The following is a 10,664-nucleotide window of genomic DNA, read 5'->3' on the forward strand; positions in this document are numbered from 1 at the left end:
ATATTGGTTTCGAGAGTTTCGTGGTGGCCGCAACTCCACTACCGATGAAGTCCGCAGCGGCAGGCCCTCCGATGCGGTTACCGAGGAAAATGTCAAAAAAATACATGAAATGGTGTTGGCTGACCGGAAAGTGAAGGTGCGCGAGCTAGCAGATGCTACAAAGATTAGTACTGAGCGAACACGCCATATTTTGGGCGAGATTCTGCATAAGAAAAAAATTTTTTTCATTCCCAGGGAGGCTTTTCACCCCACCTAGTATTTAATTTCAGAGATAAAAGCGTGCTTTTATAATATCCCGAAATTTTTAATTTAAAAATTTGTTACATAATTTTAACATTTGAACAAAAAATTTAAAAACTCGACAAAATATTAAAAATCCGTTATTTTGTTATTAAAGTGCTTCGAAAATTTCGGAATAGCTCTACAAGTCGCAGAATATGTCAAAGATTATAATGTAAAAATTTGAATAATAAATATTAATATCCGGCTGAGATTTCGCGAGTTGAAATGCTGCCGTTCTCCCGCTACTTTTTGCGATTAGCAACATTATATAATAGTAGCAACATTTTTTCCATGTAATTTATCAAATTTTTGTTTACGTGCCAAACACAAACGAAAATTAACAAATATATTTACATAATAAACGATATTTTTGTAACTAAATAAAATATGAGAAATATGAAAATCCCAACAGGATTTAATTTCCGGCTTATATTTACGACTCAACAATTTTTTACACATTATGAAATTATTAAAATTATTCAGAATTTCGGGGGGGCTGCAGCTTCTTCCCCCCCTCCTTGGCTACGTCACTGACTCGTGCAGTACATTAGTTTATCTAATCTTCTAAATCATGCTTAGTTTTCTTGGAATATTCACTATATAAATATTCATACGTCATAATACTCTGCTATTATATTATGTATGTACATATGTATGGTGTGTGTGTGTGTGTGTGTGTGTGTGTGTGTGTGTGTGTGTGTGTGTGTGTGTGTGTGTGTGCGTGCGCGTGCGCGTGCGTGTGTGTGTGTGAGAGAGAGAGAGAGAGAGAGAGAGAGAGAGAGAGAGAGAGAGAGAGAGAGAGATTGCAGATGTTTAACTTATTTTTAAACGGTGAGAACTTATTCACACTCCCAATATATATATATTGGGAGTGTGAATAAGTTCTCACCGTTTCACCATCAGATGGCGGTATAAAAAGTTTGTGTGTATAAAGATGATGACGCCTCTATATTGAAGTTCTATAACCTATGTTTAAAATCAGTGCGTGTCTTTCCTTTAATCTATAAAGAACATTTTTTTTTCGTACCAAATAAACCGTTTTTGCGGGGAATTTTACTGCACTATTTTATTCAGAAGAAATCTGCAGCTGAAGTGCACAGAATTCTTGTAGAAACCTATGGTGATCATGCTTTGTCGGAAAGAACATGCAGAGATTGGTTTAACCAATTTAAAAATGGTGATTTTAATCTTCAAGATAGAGAATGCAGTGGTGCATCAAAAAAGTTTCGAGACGAAGAACTGGAAACATTACTTGATGAAGATCCATGTCAGACGCAATCCGATTGCAAAATTATTAGGAGTTGATCGAACAATAGTTTCAAAACGTCTGTCAGCATTAGGAATGATACAAGAGGAAAGATCTTGGGTGTGTACGAACTGAAGTCGAGAGACATCGAACGGCGTATTGTCACGTGTGAACAGCTGCTTCAACGACAAAAAAGGAAAGGTTTTTTACATCGTATTGTCACTGGTGATGAAAAGTGGATACACTACAGTAATCCGAAGCATAAAAAATCGTGGGTTAAGCCCGGCGAAGCAGTAGCATCAACGCCAAAGCGGAATATACACGGTTCCAAGCTCATGCTCTGCATTTGGTGGGATCAGCTGGGGGTAGTGTACTACGAGCTGTTCCAACCCAACCAAACCATCACAGGAGATCTCTATCGACGACAATTGATGCGTTTGAGCCGAGCATTAAAAGAAAAACGGCCACAATATGAGCAAAGACACGATAAGGTTATTTTGCTGCATGATAACGCTCGACCGCATGTCGCGGCACCGGTCAAAACATACCTGGAAACGCTGAAGTGGGAGGTCCTACCCCACCCGCCGTATTCACCAGACATTGCGCCTTCTGATTACCATCTATTTCGATCGATGACGCACGGCCTGTCTGAGCAGCAGTTCCCATCATACGAAAATACCAAGAATTGGATCGATTCGTGGATAGCCGCAAAAGAAGTGTCGTTTTTTCGACGTGGAATTCAAATGCTGCCAGAAAGATGGGACAAAGTTGTCTCCAGCGATGGGCAATACTTTAATTGACTTGTTCTTTTATTATTTTTTTTTATAAAAGATTTATTTTCACAAAAAAACGGCGAGAACTTATTCACACTCCCAATATATATATTTTATATATATATATATATATATATATATATATATATATGTGTAGGATTTAGTTTTAATTTTTAAGAAAATTTATTTTTTTTCTGATAATTTTTTATAAAAGCAAACAAATGTCAATTTGCTTCATTTATAATGTCTACAATCCGACAGAGTGTAGTGCAATTATATATACATATATATTATATATTTAAGACGTATAATTAACTAGTGCGTTTAAATAATTTTTTAGTCATTTCTTTTAAATCTTTCCTTGCAATTTTCCCTGAACCTGTATACGGAAAGGCATCTAAAAATATAATTCCAGCACGAAGTTTGTAGTGATCCATCATATTTTTTGCTACAAAGTCTATCAAGTCTTGCTCCGTTTCCTGCAAAAACACAATTTAATCATTACAATAAAGAATACTTAAATATAAAAAATAAATATTTTTTATTCTGCATTAACCCTTTCGCTACGGCGGTTCGGTCTGCCGTAGCGCCACTGAACGGGACCCCGCGCCGAAAGTATACACATTACGCGTGGACAGTGTATCTTGGAAGAAAAGAGATTTTTCTTTAAAACAATGTACTCATAATTTTTACATAAAAGATATAAACTTATTTAATGGGTATAAAGATAAAAATTTAATGGGTATAAAAATGGCTATCCAAAAAATATCGCGATTGTTGCCAGCTTTAGCCACGACGCTGTGAGTCACATCGTGCATGCCGGATATATCCGGCGTTCGGAGCGAAAGAGTTAAAAAATATATATTATAATATACACGTATAAATAATGATATTTGTCTGACATATCTACATTAATATTTATAACTTTATTTATCTGAAACAAGAAAGTTACGTACTTGAATCTTTAGTTAGAATATAAAAAAATCTTGATAATGTAATTAAGAGAATATTAAATGTAATTAAGAAAATATAAAATTGTATATTATTTTATAATATAAAAATATTAAAGGATTTATATTATAAGAAAAAAAATTAATATTAATGACTCATTTCAAAGCATCTAATATTATATCATTATTACTCTTTTAAGGAAAGTGTTTCAATTTACTGATTAACTACTCGGCAACTGATGATTTCATTAGTTGCTGGTGAATAGTTAATCAATATATTAAAACACTTTTTCCTAAGAGCTATATGCAACAGTGAAAAACGTTAGCAAAGACAAGTTTTTATCATTATAAATAAGTTTGTATTCACTATATTTTTTAAACAATGTTTTTTAGAATACTTAAAATGGGTTTGCAATTATTCTTATTTAGACTGTATATAATAGATGCATTTTGTATTAGTTAGCACAAACAAATGTAGATATAACTAATACATTTAATTTTATAAATTTTTATTCTATGACTTTATCATATCGTAATAAAAAATTGTACCTTGGCGCCGGGCTTTTTGGTAATATATGCAAGAGGATGTTCGTCATCTGTTGCATGAGGTATCGATATTACTGCAACTTCTAGCACTGCTGGATGTGATATTAAGACACCCTCGATTTCTCCGGGTGAGATCTGATATCCTCTATACTTTATGAGTTCCTTTATCCTATCAATAATAAACAATTCTCCATCTTCATCAATATAACCGATATCGCCTGTGTGCAGCCATCCTGAAAGAGTTCTACGTTTATTTTCGTGGTATTAGATTTCTATTACTAGTTACATACTTTTAGATTTTATGGTACAGAATTTATTCGGTTTGCATTAGTCAATTAATTAACTTATAATTAATTCTTTTTAATCCTCCGACTCTCATGCTAATTTTATTTCTCAAATATAAGTTTTCAAGAACGAACGATTGATCTCAAAAAATGTTCTATTTAAAGAAACAATTATTATAGTTCTTGGATTGTCTGTACTGTAGTTCTCTCTTATACAATACTTTACAGCATTAATTATTTGCTTATTATTAATATTCTGCAAATGATTCTTTAAATGTTATGATTTAAATGAATATTAATTTTTTAAATTGTAAATAAAAATTAACTTTTTAAAATAGTTATAAAAAAATATTCCCAAGATAGACAAATGGTTCATTTGGCAGTCGAACGTAAATTTTATTTCTATTGTTAATTAATAATGCATATAATCTGTTTACCTTCTTCATCAATTGTACTTTTTGTCGCCTCGGGATTCCTATAATAACCGTTCATCATGTTTGCACATTTTATCCATATTTCTCCCGATTGATTCGGATCAAGTACTTTCCTGCTTTCAGGATTCACAATTTTTATTTGCATATTCTTAGCTACTATTCCACAAGATCCGTCTTTGTGATTTGGTAATTGACATGTTACAAGACCACCGACTTCTGTCATTCCTAATAACACAAGAAAACAAATTTTTTCAATATACATAACATAAATTTAAGTGTACTAATATTTTATCGCATTCTAACGATATTTACCATAACCTTGTAATATCTGAACGTATGGTAAACAACGTCTTAGTTCTTCCTGTATTTTTGGTTTAATTATTGCACCACCACCTAGTATAACTTTTAAAGATGGTAATGAATAATTCTTTACGTAACCTGCTCTGACAAATCGGTTTATCATACTCGAGCTAAGAAACAAAACTGCTACCTGAATAGATAAAAATGTTACGTTTTTAAATTTTAATACTTTGTGTATTTTTAAATATAATTATGCAATGTAACAAATAGATATAAAGATTATGAATATAATATATTTCCTTACAGTAGCAATTTACATTTATCTTAACAATAAAATCAAAATAATATTACAAAGATACACTCCTTATATTAAAGATACATTCCTATAAATTGGTCTCATCGAATGATGAACAATTTTGACAGGAAATTTGTAACATTATTATTATAACAAAAGGTTTTTATATATTATGAATTATTTTAACTATACATTAAAAATATTACAATTTGTTTAAAAGGAATTGATTCAATTTTGTTATACAATTTCGCGAAAAAACTATAATAATTGATATCACTTACAAAAATTATTTTGCAAAAAATCTATATCAGCAGACTAAAATATGGCAGTTATTTAGATCAATTTCTTTTTCCATTATTTTTTAAATCGGAAAATCTTAAAGATTAGGAATTGTACTTAAATTTTAATTATGCAATAAATTAAGTTTAAAAAAATTAAATGTTGACAAATAACATTACTTTATATTTTTCAATTAATTGGCAAGTCATGTCCTCGTCGAATTGCGAATAAAGGATCACTGTGCCACCATGCGAAATCGCTTTCACATTCAGTATTACTCCGCTGATCCAATAAAGAGATGAGAACCAAAGTGTTGGTACATTTGTCATATCCAAGGTACCGTTGTCCTTCATGAATATCATAGTGTGATTAGACAATTCGACGCCCTTCGGCATTCCCGTCGTGCCCGATGAATGTATGATGCATGCCGTCTTTTTGACGTCGTCAAGCTCAACATAGCGGAAATTTGCAGCTTCCGCATTGTTACAATTCCTTAGGATATCGGACAACGAAATCGTGCTGTCATGATTACCGAAAACCACCACCATAGGATTGCAATTTTTCTCTTTCATTGCATTCAAAATAACACCCACAGATTTCTCGCTGCAGAAGATTACCTTCGGCGTAGTCAGTTGTAAAACGTGCAATGCAGTTGCTGGTAACAAATTTATAATTAATAAAGAAGTATTATGTTAAATATTACTGTATAATCAATAAATAAATAAGAAAAAATTATGTTTAATTATCGCAAGGTAGAAAATTTTATTCGTGCTCATTGTTATTAAAAATACACTTGTGTAATCTAATATAATATATAAAAATGTTTAAGATAACATATAATATTTGATATACACGATTATCGAGAAATCTTACATAAGTCCATATCTTCGTTCCATGGATTAAAGATTGCGTTAACATATGCCGCTGCAATACAAGGCACTATGGAGTTGGGTTGATTACTCGTACACACACTAATAACGTCGCCACATTTGATTCCTTGCTTTTGTAACCATAAAGCGCATCTCACAGCTTTATCTTGCAACTCCGCATATGTAAATGTTTCATCAGTATGTGCATCCAACTATATAATATTATTATTATGTAAAATTTTAAATTAAAGAATTAATTAATAAACGAAAATTAACATAGCGGATGTTAAAATTTGAAAAATATTCAGATTTTTGCAAAAATTATTGTATAGAAGTATCATGATTTTGAATTTATCAATTTTGGCATCGGATTCGTATTCCGTTTGATTTAAAAAACCTTTAAATTTAAATCTCTAAAAAATTTTGTATGCATGAATATGTATAAATATGTATAAACATACATAAATATTCATAAACATGTATAATCATATGTAAAATATGTCCATACATGTTCACGTATTCCTTTTTCATTTGTAAAATTATATTTTAGCGTAACAGAAATAATAATAATAATGTGAAAACATTGAAAATAATAATAATTAAAAGAATAATTTTCGCATTGTTTGTTTAAAAAAAAAACAAATTTAGGAAAATGTATAAAAAATTGTTCATACACAATTATATATAATTATAGATAAGTAGTTCTTTTAAATTTCTTTAAACTTGATTTTTTTCTAAAAAAAACAATGAAAATTACCCTTTTAATTATTTTTCAGAAAAATTTTCAAATAAAAAAATTTTTTTCAGAAAAATCATGTTGCTTCTTGACCTATTATTATAAGAACATTATAAATATAAGAATATTTATTTATATATTATTTGTATATTTGTTTATATATTGTTTATATATTTTCCGTCATTATTGCCTTAACTGTTAACAATATAGTTAAGAAATTTTATTTCGCTTTAATATCATTTTCATTTGTCACAGCAGCATTAAAAAATTTCTCCGTATCATTCTTATATAAGTTAAGATATTATATAATATAACATCATTACTCTATTGTATTATTTTTGACATAATTCAATTCTATATTCAATTCTATATAATTTTATATTTCACATCATTTAATTTTAATTTGGACATTATATTCAGCTATTATATATTTCATCTCTTGTATATTACATTATGTAAATTCAACAGAATGCTATTTTTTATATCTTTCATATTATAATATATTTTTCAAAAATTTTTTATATCATCTTTTTGTATCTTGTATATTAAATTATATATATTTAACACAACGCTATTTTATACTGAGTACTATCAGCACTTGTTTTTCATATTGTTTGAATAGTTATATCAGATGACAATACATTGTTTGGAAGGCATTTTAATTATATATCACTGGCGTTTATACATTGATTTATCTAATAATCAACCACTGTTATAATACTCCTAATTTATGGACTTTTTCTTGTTCGCAACTCTGACTTCTGCAATAATTAGATGACCATTAGGCAAGACATCATGCGCTGTCCACACGTAATTATAAGACATTCGCTGTCATTTGGTATATTTATGTATTATCAATAGCTTATATTTGTAATTTGCATTGCTAAGGACCTAAATAATTGATCGAAATGTACGTATGCATATTTGTTAAATATTAATAAAAATTTCTTTGCGTACCATTAACCGTGTTGGCTTTTAAGTGACACTTTTTATTTCCTTTTTTTCTATAAAGAAATAGCTAGTTTTAGTCTGCTTTTTTTGTTATATGTATAGTAGTATACTATTACTACTATAAAGCATATTAATACTATGTTTTAAATTTTAATAACGTTTTCAAATATTTTTGAAAATGTTAAAATTAAAAATATAGTTTTAATTTGCTCTTTATTGTTCTAAAACTTTTAAACTTTTTTCATTTTTAGTAAAACATTATAAGTTTTAAAAGTTATATCTTCCTGCAGATATAAAAATTAATATTACATGTAAACGTTGACTCACATGTGCAATTTTGTCCTCATGACTTGTAATGCTAACCCACATTAATTCTCCAAGGCTCTTATACTTAGTCGACTGATGCGTCTCTTCTCCTTTATAAACGCCATTTTCCACAATAAAATTCTGTTAACAGCATATAGTTAAATTATTTCAATTGCTTGTTTTACTCTTTGTAATTAAGCTATATGTTTCACGTTAATCCATACATTGACGATAACTTTGACTTTAATTAATATGTATTTTCTCGCGTTTTCATCAATGCACTGAATATATACTCAATCTACTGCCTTGATAGAAAAATACTTCATAGCACTGTGAAGATTGATTGTTATAACAACTGCTAAGCATTAAATATTACTTTCCATTATATATAATTTTAAAAAATTTCGAATATATTGATGAAAATTTACTTTGTATCTAAAGATTTTGACAATGAATATTAACTCTAGCTATGTTATACTCTTTCTTTCTATCCTTGATAAAAACATACTCAGATCCCTGAGATACCATCTATGTTTGTTACCGTAACTTCCATAAAAATGGACATATTTGAATTAATTTTTATCGATGGAGAATTGATTAAGGAACAAGTCTGTAATGTGTCGATAGAATTAAGAAGCTTTGAGATATATAGATTTAAAGGAAAAGAAACGTTCAGAAACATGAAAAAATCTTGACCTAGCAAATTGTACTAAGGTTTTTGGGACTTCAGTGTGTACAGCTAGGGTTATATCTATAGCTAGAATAAGTATTAGGTGTTGGAATTAATTCGTAGCGTTTTACAAGTGATGGGAAGTACTTTCATTAATGTATTTTTTAATGCTCATGTGAAATAAATAACATTCTTTCATTAAAAAACGCTACGAATTAATTCCAACACCTAATAAGTAAAAGAACGTTTTTATATTTACCTTTACATCCATTTTGCCAAAAATATTCGGGTTTTGCAAATCGGAGAAACCCTGAACGCGGTTGATCAATATCACTGAGTTTAGATTCACTGCATCATAAACAAATTCTATGTATGGTCATGCACAAAATAAATTGAAATCGGTTTAAAAAATAATGAGATTAATAGAATTAATTATAAATCGAATTATAAATAAAGAACAAAAAATTGAGAGGTCCTGTATTTGAATCCTGGCTGAGATAATATTTTTCGCAATAAGTTTTTTACAGTTTTTCTAATTTAATTTAGAGGAAATTATTAGTTTCAGACTAATTGTGAAAGTCCAAAAACTATGCGCAATCTGAAATAAATTGATTTAAAAAAATATATTGTATTAGTCAAAACATCTAACTTTGACTGTGTTAGCATTCTCTATTGTATTTAATGTTTAAATAGAGAATTATTAAAAGAAATCTTATCTTAATTATCATATAGCAATAAAACTTTTCAAAAAGTATTTTATTTGTTTATATTACGATAAACAAATAAAACTTTAGTAGAGAAAAAATTCGAAAGGAAAGTGATCTTGATTTTGAGTATCGTGAAATTTATATTATATATTTCAAAATATTGTCTGCTGATTAGATAGTTGTATACAATACTGATTCATATTATTATAATACTCTCATAATACTCAAGATCACTTTCTGTTTGAAATTGCTCTAAACTTTATTTCACATTAATAAAAGAATGCACTAATCAGAGATTGTTACTTACATTCAGAGATTATTATTTGTAATGAAGAAAATTATTATTCGAACTTATTAAAAGCGACAAAAAAGATTTGCATATGGAGAAAACGAAGTGAATTAAAAATTTTGGCATATTCCTTCTTAAAAAATGATGAGACGTAACTCACATTTCCTCATTTTTATAGATGAATACGTATTATAAATATATGCACCTGATTTATGTAAGATTTTTTGCTTACAATTAGAGAAAATGCTAAGAGGAATTCCTCGCTTATCGGCAGAATATTTTTTTTGAGTATAATATATCTGAATAAGAAGAAAAATACTAAAATATTTTGAACAATTGTCATTATATGTTATAAAACTAATAATATGCTTAAAAAACAATTGCTTATTAGAAGAAATAAATTATTCTAAACAACAATTCAAAAATAATACAGATAGATGACATGTTTGTAAAAAAATTTGAACAGAACGTCTTTAGTTGCTACTAAGTCGATGCAACTGGTATATCCATTTGAACTTGAATAAAAATCGATAAAATCGATTATTATAAAAATCAATATAACTAATTGCATTAAAGAAAAGATTCCATATCCGGAAACAGCTTTTCCACTACGTAAAGATTATTCTTTATGAGAAACTTACAATAGGCAAGTACAGAACGAAACACATATGAACGTGAATAAAAGTCGACTGTTATTTACTGTCTACCTATTACAGGTCTGCCATATATAGTTCTAGATATCCCTCT

General features: G+C 29.0%; 1 protein-coding gene across 5 annotated transcripts; it reads right to left on the minus strand.

Annotated features, from left to right (window-relative positions):
* Window positions 1-2,483: 2,483 nt before the first annotated feature.
* LOC105147026 (uncharacterized) lies at window positions 2,484-10,664 on the minus strand. 5 transcript variants are annotated; one of them, XM_087414110.1, is made up of 10 exons: window positions 10,559-10,621; window positions 10,150-10,216; window positions 9,181-9,269; window positions 8,273-8,392; window positions 6,263-6,470; window positions 5,569-6,044; window positions 4,828-5,005; window positions 4,519-4,740; window positions 3,801-4,030; window positions 2,484-2,780 (listed from the first exon to the last, which is right to left on the minus strand). In XM_087414110.1, the coding sequence occupies exons 1-10, from the start codon at window positions 10,583-10,585 to the stop codon at window positions 2,613-2,615; spliced, it is 1,785 nt and encodes a 594-aa protein (XP_087270236.1). In that variant the 5' UTR covers window positions 10,586-10,621; the 3' UTR covers window positions 2,484-2,612. The 5 variants fall into 5 exon arrangements, with proteins under 5 accessions (XP_087270236.1, XP_087270238.1, XP_087270237.1 ...); XM_087414112.1 differs by lacking the exon at window positions 10,150-10,216 and having other exon boundaries at window positions 10,559-10,664; XM_087414111.1 differs by lacking the exon at window positions 8,273-8,392 and having other exon boundaries at window positions 10,559-10,624.

Source organism: Acromyrmex echinatior, chromosome 15 (genome assembly GCF_024713525.1).
Source record: "Acromyrmex echinatior isolate Ae372 chromosome 15, ASM2471352v2, whole genome shotgun sequence".
Taxonomy (NCBI): Eukaryota; Metazoa; Arthropoda; class Insecta; order Hymenoptera; family Formicidae; genus Acromyrmex; species Acromyrmex echinatior.